This window comes from Chelon labrosus, assembly GCF_963514085.1.
Source record: "Chelon labrosus genome assembly, chromosome: 14".
Lineage (NCBI taxonomy): Eukaryota > Metazoa > Chordata > Actinopteri > Mugiliformes > Mugilidae > Chelon > Chelon labrosus.
The window spans coordinates 10,433,281-10,455,479 of NC_140347.1; the positions used below are offsets into that span (position 1 = coordinate 10,433,281).

General features: G+C 43.4%; 1 protein-coding gene across 3 annotated transcripts in view; it reads right to left on the minus strand.

Annotated features, from left to right (window-relative positions):
* Positions 1–4,534: 4,534 nt before the first annotated feature.
* Positions 4,535–22,199, minus strand: part of epha7 (eph receptor A7) — a 90,784-nt gene continuing 73,119 nt past the window's right edge. For 2 of the 3 annotated variants that reach the window (XM_084560389.1, XM_084560388.1), the window contains exons 8-15: positions 21,097–21,222; positions 20,437–20,622; positions 20,037–20,098; positions 19,614–19,823; positions 18,286–18,435; positions 12,350–12,543; positions 11,558–11,713; positions 4,535–9,971 (exon numbers count right to left, since the gene is read on the minus strand). In XM_084560389.1, the coding sequence (XP_084416515.1) occupies positions 9,857–9,971; positions 11,558–11,713; positions 12,350–12,543; positions 18,286–18,435; positions 19,614–19,823; positions 20,037–20,098; positions 20,437–20,622; positions 21,097–21,222 (1,199 nt within the window). In that variant the 3' untranslated portion in view covers positions 4,535–9,856. The remainder of the gene's footprint in view (positions 9,972–11,557; positions 11,714–12,349; positions 12,544–18,285; positions 18,436–19,613; positions 19,824–20,036; positions 20,099–20,436; positions 20,623–21,096; positions 21,223–22,199) is intronic. The other variant, XM_084560387.1, reaches the window with a different exon arrangement.

Consider the following 22,199-nt stretch of genomic DNA (forward strand, 5'->3'; position numbering starts at 1 on the left):
TGAATTGCCTAGAGAGCTATATAACCTTCCCAGTGGAAACATTCATAAAACGAATGTATTTTAAACTTGGTCTGATTAGCAAAAACACTTTCTGAATAATGAGTACGACCGTGACGAGAATGGATTTATGTTCTTTTGGTAAGTTCTTCCCTAAACTTTTGATGAAGCACCGTCTCTTTATTTAGCGATACCGGGCCCCTTTCCGCAGAAATCACCTCTATTTTTCTTCAAGACAAGAGCAACGGATCAGGCGTGAAAAGTCGACGTTCTTGCATCTGTAAATACCACATAATATTTCCCCAAAGGATACACCTGAACTGCGAGAAGCAAAGCCTTTGTTTTCTAAATGGGTCGTGATCTGTTTTCCCTGTGGAGTCCAACAGGTAAAGCATTAGTCAGGCCCGCTCGTTCCCCCTCTAATCAATTTACACAGTTTAAAACCATTCATCTCCATATTCCCGTTTGACTTCTATATTAGATGCAAAATGTCAGATACTGTAATAATGGTGAAGCAAGGCTCAGGATTATTGCAGAGTTGCCAAATACAAATGATTTCTTTCCCTGGTATCTTCCTCTGGCAGTCTGCCAGCTTCCTCTGTTTTTGTGTGTATTGAAGAAAAGTAGATGAAGACATTTTGCTCTCTGATTTATAAAGGTTCGATACATAAAGGGCGGTGATTAGCTAAAAACTTTAATGCCGTCGAGAAAAATCCGACTTAGTAGCCCGACTTAGCAAAGATTGCATTTCACTTGCCATTGAAATGTAAAAAACAAACATGAAAAATTATATTTGCAGCGTCCCTGAGGAGACTGGGAACAGTATGTTCAGTACAGATGCAGTCAGGGGACATAAGCAATGGACACAGTTTGGTGGGCCCATTTCTTTTGTGTACTAAAATCCAAAAACAGACAGTCATAACTCTACAGTATTAAAAGTAAGACAGTAGCTAGACATATACAACCTGATTGAGTCATTAAAATATAAAATATTTATGCTGACAAAAAAATGCTATGAGAGTCCAATAAATACACTCGTAATGTTCTGACTCAGTGTGACAAATGGTGTGATTGAGATGCTCTACTGTATAATTTTGTTAGATAGGGGCTGAAGGGTGCACAGATGCACTAATATTTCTTCACTACTCTTTCTTAACCGGTGTCTGGCAACACGTTGTCGTTAGTGGGGGGCTTTTGGGCCCTATGGGTTGAGGGGAGGGGCCTCTGTGGATCATCCCACAGATACTTGATCGGTTTTGGGATCTAGTGAATTTGGAGGCCAGATTTTTTTGAGTTGTTTCTAAACCGTTTTTGTGCATGGCTGCTGCCATCAAGGAGTGTCATTGCTATGGGGTGGGGGTGCCTGGTCTGGTCTAGGTGCGTGGTACATGTCCAAGTAACATCCACACAATTGCCAGGTCCAAGGTTTCCGAGGAGAACATTGAATTGTCGCAAAACGATTAATGTTATTTACTTCCAATGCACAGACTGTATATACATATGGATAATGCATCCCCACTTCCTTGCTTTGTCCAAACTAAAGCTAGTTTCCCGGGATACAGGCAGTGCCATCTTGCGAGTTTGGAGCCAGAGTCTGCGCAGAACGGTCTGAGAGTGGAGCCACACAGAGCCGCGTTATTGATGACCTGCCCACATTTCCACCAGGCTCACTCACATTTACCTTTACCGCCACCAGTTATGAAGAAATGTTGGATTATAAACTGTACTTATTTATTTTTTCACAGAGCAGTTGGCATGACACCTTGTAGTGGTCATGATGTCACTGTCACAGTTTTTGGTGGTGAGGTAGGACCCAAACGCAGGACACCACAAGATGAGGCAGGAGTTAGAAACAAAACGGCTTTAATGAAAACTAACAAACAAGCGGGTAACTGAATGCGCTGCACATGGAGCAAGATAACGGAAAACCTCAAGTATGAAATACAGGTAAGAAGTGAAAAACAGGGAAGGACTGAAGAAGCATACAGGGAAGGCTAAGAGGACAGAAGTGACACACAACATGGGATGATTACAGACAACACGACAGAGAACAAAGGGAAAGGCAGGGCTATATATATATACTCACAAGTGGGCAGAGGGGTGACGGGACACAGGTGAAACTAATGAGGGCGGAGCAACACAAGGAGAAACCAATGAAACAATCAAAAGGGGAGAACGCAGGGAGTTCAACTAAACAGGAAACCAAGGAAGAACTTTACAAAATAAAACAGAAAACTCAACAGGTTCACAGGAAATCTTTAAACACAGAACCATGACACTTGCATTCACCATCCATCTGGAATGGTTACTGCTTAAATATCATTATAAACATTATAAAATTGTAAGGCACTCTATTTTTTCCAGTGTAAATGGAATATTCTTGGTATCGCTGAATATAACGAACATTCTTCATTTGAGTGACTGTGAAAACTGAAGAGCAGCACGTTCTGAACAAAATATTCTTGGTCCGCACGCGCTTTCAAACGGCACACACGTAAACCTGCGTGGGAAGACTGGAGATCTGGGCGGAGACATCGCCATGTTGATTTGGCCGGAGCCAGAAAGCGTACGTACTGATAAAAACAAAACGTTGAAACGTGATGGAAAAGACTGGACGATAAAATAATTGTGAACGCATGAGACATCCGTGGCTTAAACGTCTAAACTGCTAAAGGACAAGCTCCAGACACGTGGGAGTGATGAGTACGTGAAGTAATATGTATGAAATAAATACAAATAACATTCTTTTGTCACGTTTTCTTTGTGGTTTTACAATCCCCTCTTCTGCTTCACAAAAAAATTAATGACTTGATCTGTGACTCTTGTCTTCCAGATTTTTATAGGAACTCTTTTTTGTTGTTGTCATTTTTGACCTATCAAAGAGGGTTTCTTTTCACTACTTTTGCTTTCCTTTCTGTGTGCATTGGTTAGATTATTTTTTATTTGTGTTTGATTGTCATTGGTTCCAGGTTTGAATCCAGGCCAACTGGTGCCTTTCTGTGTGGAATTTCCATGTTCTGCCTGTGTCTGTGTGAGTTCTCTCCAGGTACTTCCTCCCACCATCCAAAGACATGCTGGTTAGGTTCATTTGTGATTCTAAATTGACCATAGGTGTTAGTGTGAATGGTTGTCTGTCTCTCTGTGTTAGCCCTGAGAAAGACTGGAGACCTGTCCATGGTGTACCCCACCTCTCGCCCAATGACCGCTACGTCTATGTCCAACCTTCTGAGGACAGCAGTTACAGAAAATGAATGAATGATGAGTCATTGCATGTCATTGGTTATTTGGGTAAATAACCCTTTTAGTTTCTTTGTCACTCAAGCTGCTGCTTGACTAAGTCTCCTCCTGATGTATTTCTGGAGCAGCAACTAAAAAAAGTGGTTTAAAGTGACTCCCATTTGATAACAGATTAAGACTGCCTCCTTTATCTACTGTCTGCTGAGATAAGTATCCATCTTTAGGTTTTAAAGCCAGCCACTAAGACAAGGCACCAGATCTAACCACTGAAGCAGGATCAGACCGTGCAGCTTAAGTTAATGGGAGCTGAGAAGTAGCAGCACAGAAAAACACGTGGACGGAGGCCAGATTCACGAGAAAAAAACAAAAGAAAAAAACAGAAAAGGAGCTGGTGCTTCACAGAGACAAGTTGAGCAGGCTTGGAGACAGAATGATGAGCCACTACTGGACTTACCAAAATAAATACTAGAACTGCTGAAAGATGCGACGAGAAGAAATCCGTTCAATCTCTGTTGAGTAACTGGAATTTCCGGAAGATTAAAGTACAAAACAGGGAAGTTTGGAGGAGTGTTTAGACAGTTCTGGCTGTGTTATCTTGTACAAACAAATTGTAAGTGTGTCCGTGCGGTTTCACAAGCGCATTCATACACACACAAAATCACTGATGATTTTTACTGTAAACTATGAAACGATTAATACTTTTTGAACATATTAATCACATTGATCCATCCACTTCTTGAATGTCTGGGTTAATTTTTCACCAAGATCTTGTATTGACCTAGACCTGAGCAACTGCAGCAACCCCAGATCATAGCACTGCCCCCACAGGCTTGTACAGTAGACACTAGGCATGATGGGTGCATCACTTCATCTGCCTCTCTTCTTACCCTGATGCCCCCATCACTCTGGAACAGGGTAAATCTGGACTCATCAGACCACATGACCTTCTTCCATTGCTCCAGAGTCCAATCTTTATGCTCCCTAGCAAAGTGAAGCCTTTTTTTCCAGTTAGCCTCACTGATTAGTGGTTTTCTTAAGGCTACACAGCTGTTCAGTCCGAATCCCTTGAGTTCCCTTCACATTGTACGTGTGGAATTGTTCTTGCTTTCACGATTAAACATAGCCCTGAGTTCTACTGTTGTTTTTCTTCCATTTGATTTCACCAAACGTTTAAGTGATGGCCAATCATGATCAATCAGAATTTTCTTCCGACCATATTTCCTCCTCAAAGACGATGGTTCCCCACTATCCTTCCAGTTTTTAATAATGCGTTGGACAGTTCTTAACCAAGTTTTAGTAGTTTCTTCAATCTCCTTAGATGTTTTCTCTGCTTGATGCATGCCAATGATTTGACCCTTCTCAAACAGACTAACATATTTTCCACGACCACAGGATGTGTCTTTAGACATGGTTGTTTAAGAAATGAGAAGCTACTCATTGCATCAGTTGGGGTTAAATAACTTGTTGCCAGCTGAAAGAGAATCACCCATGCAGTAATTATCCAATAGAAGGCTCCTACCTATTTGCTTAGTTGAATCCGGGTGGTGACTTTTTTTTTTTGGCCAGGCAGTGTGATACCATAACTAAAAGTCAAAAGCAGGCGTATATTTAGGCTCAGCACGTAGAGTGTTGGGAAATATCTCAATTGGATCAATGTAGATCCGCAGGGTTTATCACGGGATAGATTGCATGAGATGGTTGTGGCCATGTAGGAGGCTCGTGGGCTGCTCCCAGCCAAGAGTCACGAGTACCTAGACACCGGTCTGAGAAAGGGCACACCATAAACCAGCCACCTCCTGTGGAGGCTGCGACTCAGAATATATGGGAGTTAAAGGATATACTGCTGACACTTTGGTGCCAGATACCACAGGACACCTTTAGAGGTCCTCAGAGACTAGGTGTTTTGGCGGCGCGCGAAGGACAAACAGCATATTTGTCAGGAGTGTTCATAATGTTATGGCTCAGTGGTGAATATTTGACATTTGCCTTACAAGAATGATGCAACTGATGATAAAAACACTACAAAAGACACCGCAGAATTCTATAGAGATTGTATTATATTTCCAAAAATATATGTACAGTCTATTACAAAGGTTACAAAGCAAAAAGAATTGTCTATGTAACAAGAAATTGTCTAATTAAAGGATCTTACAGTTCTGCTGTTGGGGAAAATACTTTTGACCAGTGAATATTCTCAATACTTTTATCACAGAAAAATAAATAATAAATTGACAATTTGTATCACTGTACAACAAACTAAAAGGCAAAATCCAAACAGAGTCAAAGTAAAGATGGGCATCCTACCAGCTGTCTTTGGTCCTAAATGGAAAATTATGTACAACAGAAGTTTTGTGGGTGACAATAATTCATCTGCGAGATAGAAAAATATAGTGCATTTTCAATGTATTCAGAGCTCTCTACTGAGTAATATGTGTAAAAAAACAATATAAATAAAATGTACAAGTTTTACAATTAGAACATATACAAAGATCCCCTCAAGTCTCAGCTCTTCCTGACACAATCAACAGTGCTGCACTCTTTGGAATTATCCACCGCCTCGCCAAAGCGGTGAAACTAATTTCCAACTGCTCAACCGCAAGATTTGAAAAATAACTTCTTACTCTATCTGCTATTCCTGATTCGAACACACCGACACTCTACTTCCTGCAGGTTTATGTCTTTTTTATTTTTTTATTTTTTTAAGTTTTTATCTTTACCTTTTTTTTATTTTTTTTTTTAGTCCGGAGTTGAGCAACCTGAAGTTCAGAAAGCAGGTGAGAGAAGCCGAAACGGACAGTAAAGTGACTTCTGTTGGTGAAGGTTGCAAGTGATTTGGACGTCGGATCGATCCCATCCTGGCCTTAATCTCAATTTGGCTCAAGTCTCCACAGCACAGGGAAAAGAAAAAAAAAGGGGGGGGACAGAGGAATTTTTACCCTGGGGTGTGGGGGGGGGGGGCACGGTTTGAAAATCAGAGCGGGGAGTGGGGAGTCGGGGGGAAGGGGGGAAGGGGTTATGAGAGAGAGAGTGCTGCCTGTGTGAACTGGGGGAGTTTTGTGCTGACTGAATGACTTTATACCGGTATTCAATTCAAAGGTCTGGCTAAGACCCAATTGCTGAGCTCTGCTGTATAGTATAAAGGGAGGGTATGTATCACAAAGGGGTCTGGTCAGGGCTCGTTTCTGTGACTTCCACGCCGAAAATAGATCGACGCATTTCGTCCACACTGAGCCAGCGAACGTCAAACACGACACCGATGAGAATGCCTCTGTTCAAGCTAAAAACCTGCACTGTGCAATTTAGGAGTGTAGCGGTATTTGTATTTGTCCCGCGGTGTCACGGTACGGGCTCCTGAGTCATACGGCGGATACGTCTGAGTGAGGAGACTATTAAAAAAAATAAAAAATAAATAAGAAAAAGTCGAGTCATCGCTTCAATCCAGGTGGCGGTAACGAGCCTAAAAGCTGCTAGCTAACTGCTGCTAGCTCGTTAGCCTACTACATTAGAATACAAACAGACGAAGAAGAATAGTAATGGAGAGTGTGGAGCGTAGATGTACTAAGAGAAGTGTGGAGTTGGAAGAGCCGGGAGTGATGGACCGGACAAAGACTGTCTGCCGACGATGTTTCGCGGAGGTTGGGTACGTCGCAGGAAACACATCAAACAAGCTAACGCACAGAAGACGGCATCACTCATATGTCTATTTTTTACTTTATAACAGGAGGTGGTTTTTATTTATTTTTGTCAGTCAATTGGTGTCTGTTCAAAATAAATAAAGCTAATTTTTGTTGCTTTTTTCCCGTTGTACCGAACCCATACCGAACCGTGACCCACACACTGAGGTACGTACTGAACCGTGACTTGTGTGTACCGGTACACCCCTACTGTGCCTTCCCACAGCGAGACTCGCCATTTAGTTGCTGCCATTTATATATTTCGTACCGCTGTTGTTTGACAATTGGTGGCGTGAAGGCAGCTTGTTGGATTCCTGCTCGTACGTACTGCCGGTTAAAGGCGCAGTTCATCAACGTTTAGGATCAGTACTGTAACTTCCCAAATTCTCGTTTCCCCGCGATTTTTTAAGGATTCCCGCGCAAGTGCCAAAACTTAATTGGTTCCGACTAAAGTGTGAATAGCGGCTGATTGCCGTGATCGGAATTTTTCTGCCCGCGCTACAGTCCAAAGCTGAGAAATTAAAACAAACAGTGGCAGCTGTATCAACCCGGCACCGCGTGAACACAAAGCTGCGGTAGTATATAATTTGAAGCTGAAATGAGTGGTCACAGAGAGGCCACAGATCTGCTCAGACTGCCTGTACGCAGCCCACAATCAATGAGGACTTGGACTACGTAAGTACATATGCTCATATAGTCCAAGTTGCCATTGAATCGCGCATAATTGACGTACACAGTCAGCCATGCAGGCTTGCATGTACGATTATCAGACTATATTTTTCTCTTTAGAGTTGACGGATAGTCCAATGCTTCTGGCTCAGTGTGGACATACTTTAGGAAATGGTAAGTGGAATTAGTGGCTGGGATTGAGGTTGATTCTTGATAAAATATAGGTTGACATGTTACAGCATCACTGAAATACGTTTCTTCCGTGAACACCCCTCCTCTTCCTCTTTAACTATCAGTTGAATAACTGTACCGTCTCATCAAATAATACTTCACTAAAAGATACTCAACATGGACGTTTTTTATTATTATTATTTTTAAGTGGAGACAGATGGCACCAAACGGGCTGATTGGCCTTTAGCACATCTCCCATCCGTGTTCTCCATAAAAAGCTGTGCGGAAGAAAAGAGGAGCCGTCCTAAGAAACACTTTAATGCATGTTCCGTCTCATCTACGCCTGTGAGGGACGAGCAGCAGAGACGCATGAATAAACAAGGGAGCTGTCTCGACTGCCCGCAGAGCCGGGACGGAGGGATTTAACAGCGCGGCCCGCTTCCGACTCGGGCCCCGTTGTTTGGTCCTGCATTTTCATACCCAAACCCTGAAGGGGCCTCTTTGATTTCTGGGCGGCACAATGTGTCAGAGGATGATAGCGTGGCTAATTGGCACCTTTCTAGTGTTTCAAACGGCGCCTATTTCATCCCCGCAGCCGCTCAGTTCAGCATTTCCACGCCGTGTAAGGGTTTCATCAAACGTTTAGCATATCATAGAGGCAAAGTACGACATGATTATTTCATTTCATGAGTTGGCACGTCAGTCTTGTGAGCACTTTCCGAACCGTTTCAGGTCACAGAGGTACATTCCTTTCCTTTACCAGCAGTGGCTGAATCTTTCCGAAGGTTTTGTCTCAGCACGGCACGCACATGCGTTTTTACCTAGCACCTTAAAAAAAAAAAAAAAAAAAAAAAAGAAGAAATCTCTGCTGAGGACCGTTTCTACCTGGTAATTATTGCTCTTTTTAGCCCGACTATCCCTCGCTAACTGCGTCACTCGTGGCGCTACAGTAAACCGTGCACACCAAGTTCAAGTTGCAGATTTCGCACTACAAGGAAAGCAAAAAAAAAAAAAACAAGGAGCTTTTCCGCCCTTGAAATGAGCCACAGAAAGCGTTGCCATTGAAGTGCCTAAAATAGTTGCAACGCTAAATCTAAACACATTTTTAAGGCAGTATTACGTCTACTCTTGCTCGCGGGTCCACCCTTGAAAAACTGTATTTGCAGCCGAAAACACACACTGTGTGCAATATTTTAAGCAAAATGATGGCAAATCAATAAACAGTGGCTGTGATTTCAATACAATCTTTCTACTGCGCTGCTGCAACGTGTCCTCTCCGTTCTCTTTTCGGAAACTCCTGCAGTGAACACTAAGACAAAGAATATTGCTACTCTGGTATAAAAGTCTGGCGATTCGTCTCCTCCGCGTTGCACTTGTCAGAGAATTTCTTAATAAAAAAACTTCTGAAAAGCTGAAGCCGCGCGATGAAGCCGCTCCAGTAGGCTGCATACGAGCACGAGAGGAACACCGTTTGCACTCCGACGGGACGTGAAGGAAAAGTCACTGCAAACAGCTCGAAAAAGTCCAGCACAGAAAAAAAGGTACCTTTTTAAATCTGCACGTAAAAAGTTCCCTCCGCGTTTGGATAAAAATTACCCTGTTGTCACATCCAAAGAGAAGAGGAAAACAGACACACACACAAAAAAATAATAATTACAAATTAGAAAAAGAAACAAGTGAAACTACTGCAAGTGGACAAGTAGTTCTTTGTTCGTTTTAAAGCAAAATCCTAGTCAAAGTGTGCACTCTCTCTTTCGTTAAGTCAAAGAACGTAAGCGTCAAACTCCTTTCCAAGGCGCCGTTTGATATGTGGTTGAGTTCGTTAGCGCTTCTACAAAAAAAGAAAGGAAAAAAAGTCATCTCGTCCAGGTAGTTTCTTTTTTTTTGTTGCTGTTTTTTGCCCTTTTCCTCTCTTTAGTGCCCTTTTGAAAAGGCGGACCTCCTTCACTGAGGAACAAAGGAATGGTTTCACTCCAGACTCAGCCGGAAGATTCAGACATAACAGATGTCCGCTTGCTTTGATAAGTATCCTGGTCACGTCCCCAGGCGCTGCTCCATATAAGTTTCTGCTTTCGGCCCCGGTCCGAGGCGGCCCCCGTCGCATGTCATCACACCTGGACACCTGTACCGTGGAGATGCAGCATCTGGGCTCTCATAGTCTGTATGCTGCTCATGATCTTTTTTTGATGGCCCACCAGGGTGATCCCCAAGCTCATCACGTCCCTGGAAGACAGGACAGCGCATCAGTCAGCGCACCTGAGACCACATTATGAGGCAAAACAAGTGCGATATACAGCTTTGGGTTTTTCATTATCGCGAGTACGGCACCGAAACACAGCAGGCCCGTTCATGAATCCCATTAATGCGCCAATATCAAGGAGGATGTAGCAGTTTATTTGGACTCGAGTGCTTTATGGTGATGTGGAAACAGATGCTAACAACTGACGCAAGTGGGGAGCTTAACATAAGAGCTCAAGGGCAAAGCCACAGACTGGGCTGACGTTAATATTCTGCCGGCCTCGAGTAGTAAGTATACAACACAGAAAAGAGTTCACTCTAGTTCCTGAAGCTTAAGGCAGGGAAAGACTTTCTTAAAACCCACACATGACAGAAATTAAAGACTGTGGGATTGAGAGTCCCCCTGTTCTAGTGTGTAAAGTCATTGTAATGTAAACTAAACCCACTCCACGGTGCTCACTATTACTATTCTGTCCATCAAACTGTTTGATTGGACCAAAAAAATCTTTGCCGGAGCTTAATTCCAACTTTACCCCCATAAACGTTTTGCGGGCAGGCTGGCTTCCAGGCTAACAGTCCTCACCAGTTCGTTACAATTATTCCATTTTGCTTTTGTTTAACAATTGGTCTTAAAGGTCAACTGCTGTTTTTTACAACCTAGACCTTGTTTCTGGCATAGAATACAATCGTTTACTCAACCATATAACTTTGGTGTCAATTGGAGTCGTTCGGGAGATATTTAGATCCGCGTATATCCATATAGTGGGAGTGACTGGGGCACCGAAACGCAGCCTCTAAAAACGCGTTAATTTCACCAAAATTTTGTTATGATATGCTAGTGCTACTCCCCCGTTGAGGATTATCAGGTAACTCCGGACTCAATGGGGAATAGCACTAGCGTATCATAACAAAATATTGGTGAGTTTCGCGGCAGATAATGCGTTATTTAGAGGCTGCGTTTCGGTGCCCCAGTCACTCCCACTATATGGATATACACAGATCTAAATATGATCCGAATGACTCCAAATGACACCAAAGTTATATGGGTGAGTAAACGATCGTATTTTATGCCAGAAATAAGGTCCAGGTTGTAAAAAAACAGTAATTCCCCCTTTAAAGACGAGTTCAGAGTGGTAGAGGAACAGGTGTAACGTGGTTCTTTTGTTGAGGTAACAGAGTTAGTTGCTGTGGGAATGCACGCCAGAGGGGATTTATCAAGAGGTAAACATTGGATGAAGTGTTGAGTTCACAAAAACAGCTAATTAGAACAAGAGCAGATCAATACAAGGGCTTCTCACTAAAATATTATAAGGTGTAGCATTAATATAGCACAGGGGGGAAATAATAATAAAGGCTTTTCTCTAATATATGCCTGTTTCAGAGACTCATGCATTTCATGGTATGGCAATCTACCAACCCCCCAACTGAATACCAATGTGGATTTGTTTACTCAAGAACGGATGGAAAACAAATGGAAGTGCAGGTGAGTTGGAGTCTACTTGTGGTTGGTGGTGTGGTTTTCAACGTTCTCCACTGATGCTTAAACCCTCGAGGGCTTCTTGTCCACTTACTCGATTGACATCCTGGCCACAGATTCCAAGGAACTGTAGCCTGCTGCTGTGAAGTTGTCTCTGTATCGCTCCATCTTGATGGCTTCCAGCCACTCTCCCACTGAGCGGAAAGCGGTGAAGTCTGGTGTGCTCTGATCTAACAGTGGGCTAATTGGTCTGCGGGATGAACACAGAAAGACATTCATTTCTCATGTGAAAAGGAAACGTTCCGTCTGAAAACACAATGAAGCGCGAGATGAGACAAAGCGGCGACCAAAAGCATCCTGCAGCGCGTTAAATTGTGAGAAGGGGGGGAAAACTTGCTGATTGGATGCTTCAATCAATAAGAAAATCATGAATAGATGCAGCATGTCAGCTTCTGCTTATGAGAAATATTTACGTCAATATCTTTTCAATCTTAATACATTCCCAAATTCTCACTCCACATGGTCTCCGTATAATAAAGAGCTTTTTAAGCAGCTGTAACCACCAAGTCTCATCTCACTTCAGCAAAGAATGTCCGGGCTGCAAACAGAATTCATTTGACAAATGTCAGAGTGAGGTCTGGGGTTCCCACTGCACTCTAGTGCTACGAACTCATTATAGAGATTGATTTAAAAGCCCTGCTATTGACGATAAAGCTGCTTTGGGGTATCGATCCGCTGGGATTTATCTTTCATCTTTGAACTAGAGAAGCTAAATCATCCACTGGACACTCCGGCTCATCTGCTAATGTGCTCAAATATAAGTTCAAATTCTTTATTGTGTGGAGTTATGTCTTAAAAGGACTCATTTGCGCCTTCATTTCCTTACCTTGTACATGTTCCCACTGGGGTTTTCAGTGTGTTAGGGTTGCGAATCATCTTATCAAGGATGCCGACTATCTGATCGAACTTGGGACGCTCAGCTCTGTCTTTCTGCCAGCAGTCCAGCATTAGCTGATGTAAGCCAGGTGGACAGTCCATAGGGGCTGGAAGACGGTAGCCCTCCTCTATTGCCTTTATGACCTGCAGACACAATACAGATGGAGGCATTAGTATCAGCATTTGGTATCATTAACCTCCAGTGCCTTCAGTCTCCCTTAACCGTAACACCAAACTCAGCATTTTGGTAACTTTAGACTCAACAGTTACAGGCAGTTCATGCATCATTTTGTGTCAATTTGATGGCGTGGCTACGGCGACGTAACGCTGTAGCTTGAAGCGCACCTCCACAGAAATGGAACTACGTGTCACGGCGACGCAGACCGCAAGGGACTGGTCCGCTTGGTAGCATCGTGTTTCCGGTTCAGTATTTCCGGCTACTTCACCATCTCCGCTATTTTCTAATCACTGAAGAAAGACTGACTGAGGAGGTTCGAACGTACAAGCATTTGTGCAACTTATCTTTTCTGCAAAATTTCGACGAAAAGTTTCAGTCGCCATTGTTGAAAGTGAAGCAGGAAGTAGAAACAAAACTAGCCAGACTAGCAAAAGACACAGCGCCGACGAGCGTTTGGGTGGCGTTTTTGCAGACCAGGCCACACAGACAAGTATAAATGGCTCGCATGAGCGTAGGCTGGCTACGTGCGTAGGCTACGTGCGTAGGCTGGCTACGTGCTTAAGCTGGGTACATGCGTAAACTACGTGCGTAGGCTGGCTACGTGCGTAGGCTGGCAACGTGCGTAGGCTACGACATCTAGTCCTGCAGAGGCATAAATCACACTTCAGTATCTCCCTAACCTTCGGCCTAATCCTTGATCCCATCTCTTTCATGTCAGCCTCTAGCATCGCTCAAAACCGAACTCCAAAACGCTGAGCTACCAGCCAAGCCATGCTCCATTTGACATCAACCTAACCCAAATCCACTGAACTGAACTCCTTAGCGTCAGCCTTCAGTGTTACTCCTCGCTGTAGAATCTGGATTAATCTGTAGAATTAGTTTCACTTTAACCCCAGAACTGCTTATTGTCAGCTTTTACTATGACATTACCCCAAACCGTTCTGACAGTGTGAACAATTTACTTCTCTGCAAGCACATTTGATCCTTTAATCAATTTTGTGAACGGCAGGTTGAGCGGAGGAATAAATGGCCGACCAGATTTTATATGTGTGTGTGCGCCAGCTTTGTTTTGAGTGAATGGAAATTGTTCTTCAGAACAATTTGAAATAGCTGCACCGGTGAGCTTTGAAAAGGAATGGCGGAGCAACTAGTCACTCATAATTCTGCATTCCTTCACGAAGCATTTTATGTCTAACAGCTTCCTCTACCAGTATGGGGCTGCCAAGACCGTTCTACTGTATTTCCTTCCGCGAGATCTATTAATGATCTCCACTTGTATCTGTTAAGCCTGTCTGGAAAAAAAAAAAAAAGAAAGTAATACAGTTTAAATGGCCACTTTACGGTGTTTACGTTTTACGTCTGAGTCCATTTACTTGTCAAACGGAGTACTCAGCCTGTGAAAACTGTTGTATAATGTCTTCTATAGCGCCATGGGTAAATCGCCCACAGTGAGGATAGAGCCATTTGAAAGTCTGAAAGGAGAACAGTGTTGCCAACTGATGGGGATTTGGGTCTTTTCATCAGGTGGGGTCTAAGCAAAAATGCAACAAAATTGGTGTGCGATTGGAATGTGACTTGAAATCCGGGTTTACAATGGCAGCAGTTTAATAATACTATTGAGTCCAAATGGGTAGGCATTGAGCAATCATTGATTCAGACTCATTTTAAACATCAATGGACCCTAACTGTCTACTACAACACACCATTGCGTACAGTATGCTACATGCACAAAAGTAATACTGCAACTGAATGGCACAGTGCACACAATTGGTATAAATGTTAATACATCACCAAGTAAATGGATTGTAAAAAGCTTTTGTACCTACTGATACTCCCATGACACATCTACCCATTCATTCACATTCACACCATACCCCAAGTGGCACCAATGGGAGCCATTTGGGGTACAGTGTCTTGCTCAAGGACACTTCAGTGTGTAGCCAATGTACCGGTGATCAAACCGCTAATCCACTGGTTCGTGAACAACCCCTGCTGCCCCCCTCCACCCGGTGAGCTTGAAAGCCTGGAGTTTGGTCTGTGACTCCGCCTTTTATCCAACCGTGATCCTACATCGTGTGACCATTCATCGCTAATAATACCCAAAACAAAGCAAATCCTCTTTGATGGTCACGCTTAAAGGTTTGTGCTATTTTTTTTTCTAGTCCAGGTGTATTACCGGATTCGGAGCTTTTATCCTGAAAGGTTATGCCTGCTTTTATTTCGTCCTCACCCTCCCATAACTGGGCTTTGTGGAGAAACAATATCCAGTTGGAGCTAAGCACGGCAGCTACATGGGATCATATTACGGCCATCGGTCTTTACTGGCTGAGTTTTTAGAATTGAGTTCAAGATTTTATTGATGACCTTACAAGGCGTTATCAAGGTCACTTTTGATAATAGTCTAGATGGTTTGTGCTACAGTATAGACAGAGTTATTTCCCTTAGATTCACTTCCTACATTAAACAAACGGCTCTGATATATGCTCCATTTCATTAATACACAGGATTAGATGTTACAATCCCTTGTGCCAAAATCCAAGGCAAAACACATTTAGAGGCCCTGTTCAACTGAGAAACCCTAACAAACCTATAGTCATGTGATATGAAGCTTAACCTACAATCTAAATGAATTAAGTAAATGCTGCTGGCTTGTATGTCCCGCTCAGCAGCAGACGCTAACTCAAACCTTGTAAAATATAAGCTAACTAAATACTGCTGGCTAGCTTAACCTACAATCTAAATAAACTAAGTAAATGCTGCTGGCTTGTAGGCCCACAGAGCAGCAGAGGATAATTCGAACCTTGTGAAATATGAGCTAACCTAACGCTGCTGGCTTGTATGTCCCGCTCAGCAGCTAACCAAAGCTACCAAGCAACATAAAGACAGACAGATGCTAATAAATAGAGACAATCTTTCTGCAGAGCCTTTAAACCTAATCTGCTGTCACTACGCGTCATGCTTTCAGTTTACCAAAGGGTTTATTAAAAGTCAGTGTCATGAGAACACAAGGTGAATCAGGCACTTCGGCTTGAGCCCCTACCTCTCTTTACTATATTGTGCGGATGGAGCTGTGTATGTTTCTGCATATATGCATTAGCTATTCCTGTCAGATCTCCTCAGACAAGAACGGAGGGAAAAGGTGTCAAAACAATGAAACTGTTGGGAAAAATGCAAATAATTCTTTGTGCATCCCAAGAGGATATTTGCTGACGTCTTGACAAAGCGCAAAAAAAAAAAAAAAAAGTTCTGACATTGATGCCTGCCAAGTGGAAGAGCATACGCCGCTCGCATGCTCAGCCATCTTGCTTTGCATTTCCAACACCTGATCGTTCAATCAGCGGGCCTCGGCTTTGGAGCGCCGGAGAATCTTAATCATGTTTAGCTATGATGCCGCGGCTGCTAAACACCAGCGTGCGGCTCTTAAGGCCAGAACTCGCTCGCCTTCCACCATCAATCAAAATGTGTCAAGTGTCCGAGGAATAAGCAACAGCTTCGAGTGGTCTGGCGCAGTCGGGCTCTCTCAGCGGGAGCCGGCAGGAAAGTCGGCAACAGCACTCAGAGAACCGCGGGTGAGTCAATCATTATAGCAATTTGTGACATTTGTAAAAAGTGTGGGGCTTAAAAAAAAGCAAATGTGTTCTTTGTGGACGAGAAGTGTGGGCAATGCTAGGAGTCAGCTCTTACAATTTACTTCATGGTGCAAATGCAGGTTTAGGACCAAAGTGAGGAATTTGATTATGAATCATACTATCCTGTCAACCGTTATTTTGCAATCAAATGAGCTGTATGCCTTTGTACCTTGAAGAAACACATAAACTACCTAATATCAGAAATCTCTGCATTTCCAGCTCTGACGCACTGATTTTCATGCCATTGGAAAGCAAGATGGGAACAAATTGTGGCACTTTGGACGCCTATGATAGTGCAGTTGCAGGTAATTCGATTTTACCCTGTTGTTATTGCAGTTTGACCGTATTTCATTCTGATATTTCACAGTATTAGGTTGGGGTACAGCTGTTGGGTTACGTTGTGTTACTTGACAGTTACAGAAGACATCATGCAAATGTTAGACTGTGTAGCATCAGCAGTTCAATCAAAAAAGCCGTTGAGAAGATGTTTCACCACTCATCCGAGTAGCTTGTTCAGTTCTAGGGGACTGGTGGGAAATTTGAGGTGTGTCCGTCAGAGTCTCCAGTCTCAAGGTGTGAATGGGGCTGAAACTTCTGACGGAGAAGGGTTATTAGAGCACCATTCATAGGGAAGAGGACAGGGACAAACGGTCTCCCTGTCCCTCAATGACAGGAAAGTATCTAACCGTTAATGGAAATTAGCTGCACTGAATTCTGGTTGGAAACAAGCAAGTTTCAGAAGAAGTTATTCAAAAAAGGTTCAAAAAAGGGCAACTGGACTTGTAGAGATTTTTTGAGAAGACGTTTCACCACTCATCCGAGTAGCTTCTTCAATTCTAGGGGACTGGTGGGAAGTCTGAGGTTTAAATAGGAACTCCTACTGGAACTTGCTTGCTGGGTTAACAACCAGAAACCGGTGCAGCTAATTCAGAATTCAGAAGAAGTTCCTGCTTAAACCTCAAACTTCTCACCAGTCCACTAGAACTGAAGAAGCTACCCGGATGAGTGGCACAACATCTTCTCAAAAAACTCAATGCTTTTATTGGATATAGCATGACCTGGATGACCGAGAACCTTCACAGACATATCAGGAGTTCATATATTTGCAGCACCCCAAAATCCGAGCCTTATCTTCTATTTCTACAACAAAGCAACACAAACTGCAAAACATGCACAGGTTGTTCAAAGTGCAATCGGTTCGACGCTGCTAGTCACACTGGTTCCCATTACCACAAGTCATTATAAAGACGTCTGAATCGAAGGCGTTCTGCATGACACGCGTTTCCCCACTCCTGTTATTTATATTAATAGCGCAACCGCGGCCGAATCCATGTTCTCGGGAAATCATTTGAACGCATGTCCCACTTCAGGCTTGTTTCTCCTCCAAATTGATTCAAACGCCGCGATTATTAGCGAGACTTCTTGAACTAATTAAGCCCAAGGTTACCGTCCCCGTCGAGCTGCTCTCGGGAGGGTCTTGTAAGGAAGCCTCAAAAAAGAAACAAAAACTGGGATTTCGTAACTTTCTGTTTTAGTGGAGGGACCTCATTTGGGCATCATTAGGGATGAATCTAGGGAGAGTGTTATATTCTTACAACCCATGCTCCCCTTCAGATATAATTAGTTCAACAGTATCAGTTTCAGTTGAGATCCTGATTTCGTCCCCTGTGCTAAAACTCTCTTGCCTTTTGGTGACACTCTTACACTAAATACAGCTGACAATCATTATACATTTATGTTTACGAGGAAATCATTGATCATTTAGTGTAGAAAGCACTTACACCAGCTTTGCAGTGAAAACCCGAGAAGCCGGGACCAGACAATGTAATAAATTAGTCAACAATTAAGTGGCAATCGATACCGCAGTCGTTATTCGTAAAGTGCAGAAGGGGCGTGCCACATGCAAAAAAAATACAAATATTATAGCAAAAGATGATTTATTTCCACATTCACTGTAGGCTTCCCCATCTCTGACTTGAATCAGGCTTTTACAGATCGATTATTTCGATCTCGTTTTCTGCGGCAGTCAACAAATTTATCGTAGGCTTCGTAAAGACTTTTTATCAGGAGGTAACTCACGTCTTGATTGGACATGTCCCAGTAAGGCCGTTCCCCGTAGGACATGACCTCCCACATGACAATGCCGTAACTCCAGACGTCACTCGCAGAGGTGAATTTACGGTACTGGATGGCTTCCGGCGCGGTCCACCGGACGGGTATTTTGCCGCCCTGTTCGGTAAAACGCAGGTCAGTGGCTGGAGCAAAGATCACATTCATTATATCCTGCATCTTCCCCTAAAACATCAATTCAGAGAGAGTTTTTCAGTTACACACAAGATCACAGCACACAAGAAACAACTACTGAAAGCATCAGCAGAAAGACTTGCTAACTATGAATCTTCATAAAGGGTACAGTGGTTTAAATGCTTCAAAAATGATTTCTAAATACTAAAGGTTGGGAACACCAATCAGGCACAACATTATGACCACCTTCCTAATATTGTCTAGGTCTCCTTTGTTGAATCCAAAACAGTTGTGACTCATCAGAGAATGGACATGGGCCTTCTGAGGGTGTCCTGTGGTGTCATGGCAACAAAATGTTGTTAGTGGGGGGGCTCAATTGGTTCATCTCGTATCTCTCTGGCCGCACTTAGTTCATTCAGTTAAAAACATTTACATCCCCCCCCCCCCCCCCCCCTTTTTCTCTGGTGTTCCCCAAGGCTCTGTTCTTGGTCCTCTTTTATTCATCATCTACCTCATCCCCCTTGGCCAGATATTTCATAGGCATAATATTAATTTCCACTGTTTTGCGGATGACACCCAGCTCTACTTGTCTACCAAACCCAGCTCCACCTTTCCACCCACTTACCTCTCGGACTGTATTCAGGAAATCAGAACCTGGTTCTCCACCAACTTCCTCAAACTCAACAGTAGTAAAACTGAAATTCTTCTCATTGGCACCAAAACCACCCTATCCAATATAAATAACTTCTCTATTCAAATTGACAATTCGGCAGTCTCCCCCTCTCCCCAGGTTAAGAGTCTGGGTGTCATCCTTGACACCACCCTTTCTTTCCATTCTACATGTCCACACGAATGAATGCCAGGTCTAAAAATTTCCCAGCAGAACACTGAATTGTCACAAGATGGTCAACGTTATATACGTCTACTGTTGTGGCTGATCGGGGTATGACTGAACTATGAGGCATAATTAAATTAATAATTACATCAATTACAATTAATAAAGTGTTTTTAAAGGATGCCTAAGAAGAAAGTCGTGCCAAAAAGCAGCAGAGATATCAAACATTGTGCGTGCGCTTGTACTTCTGCTCTATTTTCATGCATCGACTAGATTAGAGGATTCGGACGACGGGGCTCTTGGCGAGGAGACCAAGCACTTGACTCACAGTTGTCGTGTAGACAGCCTCCGGGTCGTCGTCTATCACCCTCGACAGGCCAAAGTCCGACACTTTACATACGAGGTTGCTGTTGACGAGGATGTTCCGCGCGGCCAGGTCTCGATGGACATATCCCATATCGGCGAGGTACCTCATCCCCGCCGCTATGCCCCGCAGCATCCCCACCAGCTGGATGACTGTGAACTGGCCGTCGTGTTTCTGTGGAAAAGGAGAAAGAAACACGGGCAGGTCAGCCGTCTTCACTGACCATGAGGGAAATGTAGGTCGCGGCGCCGGAGCGGCTCCGGCACAAGATTTATGATATTTATGCGCTGCACAGATCCTGCTGCAGACTCCCCGCTCTCTGGGACGGTCTCTGCCTAAACGCAAAGTAAAGTTACAAAAAGATGTTGCTTTGAAGGTGATACTCACCCTGAGGAAAGCGTCTAATGAGCCGTTCTCCATGTACTCGATGACAATCATGACCGGTTTACCTGTAAAAAAAGAAAAAAAGTGGACAAAAAGGGGGAAGATTAATTAATAGCTACATTTTATTTGCCTGCAAAATGCTTCACAACAAATGACTACAGCGAGCGCGCTTTCAAGTTATTTTTAGCCGCGTTTCATTGGCTTTTAATTAAAAGTTACCATCTGCTCCTTTTATTACACTGTCTAAATGAGAAAATGTTAAACAGGGAGTGTGGCTAATTTAATCAGATATAATGCCACTCTAACTGCAACACTCCCACCTCCCAAAGCTAAATATACCCCCCCGATGCGGATCCTGCCAAATTTTGTTTTTGAGGAACCGCTTCATCAACGCCGCGCTCACCTCTCGTCACCACCCCTTCCAGGTGGACGACGTTGGGGTGGTCGAACTGCCCCATGATGCTGGCCTCGCACAGGAAGTCCCGCCTCTGCTTCTCCGTGTAGCCCACCTTCAGGGTCTTGATGGCGACCGACACGTCCCGCTTCCCGGGCAGCTTCAGCCGGCCGCTGCACACCTCCCCGAACTCTCCTGCGAGCGCGTGTGGGATAAAAACCGTTTACAAGTGAAGGGGGCCGGTGAGATAAAAAAATAAATAAATAAAAGCGCTTCACGATGACAAATTTATTAGTGTATTTTAAGACAAAGCAGCTGTGCAGGGCTGGAATACAAATTGGAATGTGACATCTTGTTATACTCGGGGGAGTGCAACCAAGACCTATAATAAGACATGCTAGAGATGCATAGATACTGTCATTGACCGCCTCTGCAAAACCCATGTGGCAGCAATTTTTCAGCTGTGGGTTTCTCTGCGGCTGCCTCCGCCAGATGCAGCCCACGCATTAATTGCAATGAACTTTCCCCCCCCCTTTGCAATTGCTCTATCAATATACGAAGCATGAAGCTGTGTCCCTATTCAAGGTGTAAATATTTGGCTGTCAGCGTGATATATGAGAGCGCAGAGTGACTAAACAGAAAGAGCCGAGAGTCGTGGGATGGGCTCACCTGCTCCAATAACCCGTTCAATTTTGATGCAGGAGGCGTCCAGCTCCTTAGCAAACTGATGGACAGCCCTGTTTGGGTCCTCGTAGGTTTCGGGGTCGATGTAGGTTTTGGTGCCTGGAAATTTGACTGTAGAAAGGTAAGAGGATTACTGTTATGATTAAATATGCACACTGCGCACCAGCGGGCACTTGACAGGCAAATGATTAGTAAGACCAGTGATTCAGAGAGAACTGTTGAGCAGTCAGCGGCCAGCGTAAGAGGAAAAAATTAAAAATTTAACGCATAAAGGGGAAGCAAAGATTTGAGTAACCTGTGTGCGGCGCTTTTTGTGAAGCTGTCAGTTACCTTTAACCTCCTGTCTGTCTCACCAGCCTCGTTGGTTCATACTTTTAGGTCCATAATATTATTATGGGAATTCTATATAGATTATAGGAATGTGTGTGCAGGTTAGCAACGATTTGAATTTGTTAAACAACTGATTGCTCATTAGTAAAATTCATTTATTCTACCTTCAAAAACACACATTAGAATTGATGTGGCTTGAAATCAAGTCCACATTTCAGGTTTCCCCTCTTAAAGGGGAACTACCGTTTTTTACAACCTGGACCTTATTTCTGGCACAAAATACGATCTTTTACTCACCCATATAACTTTGATGTCATTTGGAGTAATTCAGACGATATTTAGATCTGCATATATCCATACAGTGGGAGTGACTGGGGCACCGATATGCAGCCTCTAAGTAACGCATTATCTGCCTTAAAACTCATTCATTTCTCCAATATTTTGGTATCGTACGCTAGTGCTATTCCCCGTTGAGTCCGGAGTTACCTGTTATCATCATCCGGGGTCTGTAGATTGACCTACTAACCTCTGACCTAGATGATGTCAGAGGTTTCGTGGCAGTTAATGCGTTACTTAGAGACTGCATATCGGTGCCCCAGTCACTCCCGCGATAAACTCACTCCCACCAAAAGTTATATGGGTGAGTAAATGACCGTATTTTATGCCAGAAATAAGGTCCAGGTTGTAAAAAAAACAGTAGTTCCCCTTTAAATATAACTGTTTCCAGTCTCTCAGATAAGCCAGAAGTTCTCAACTTT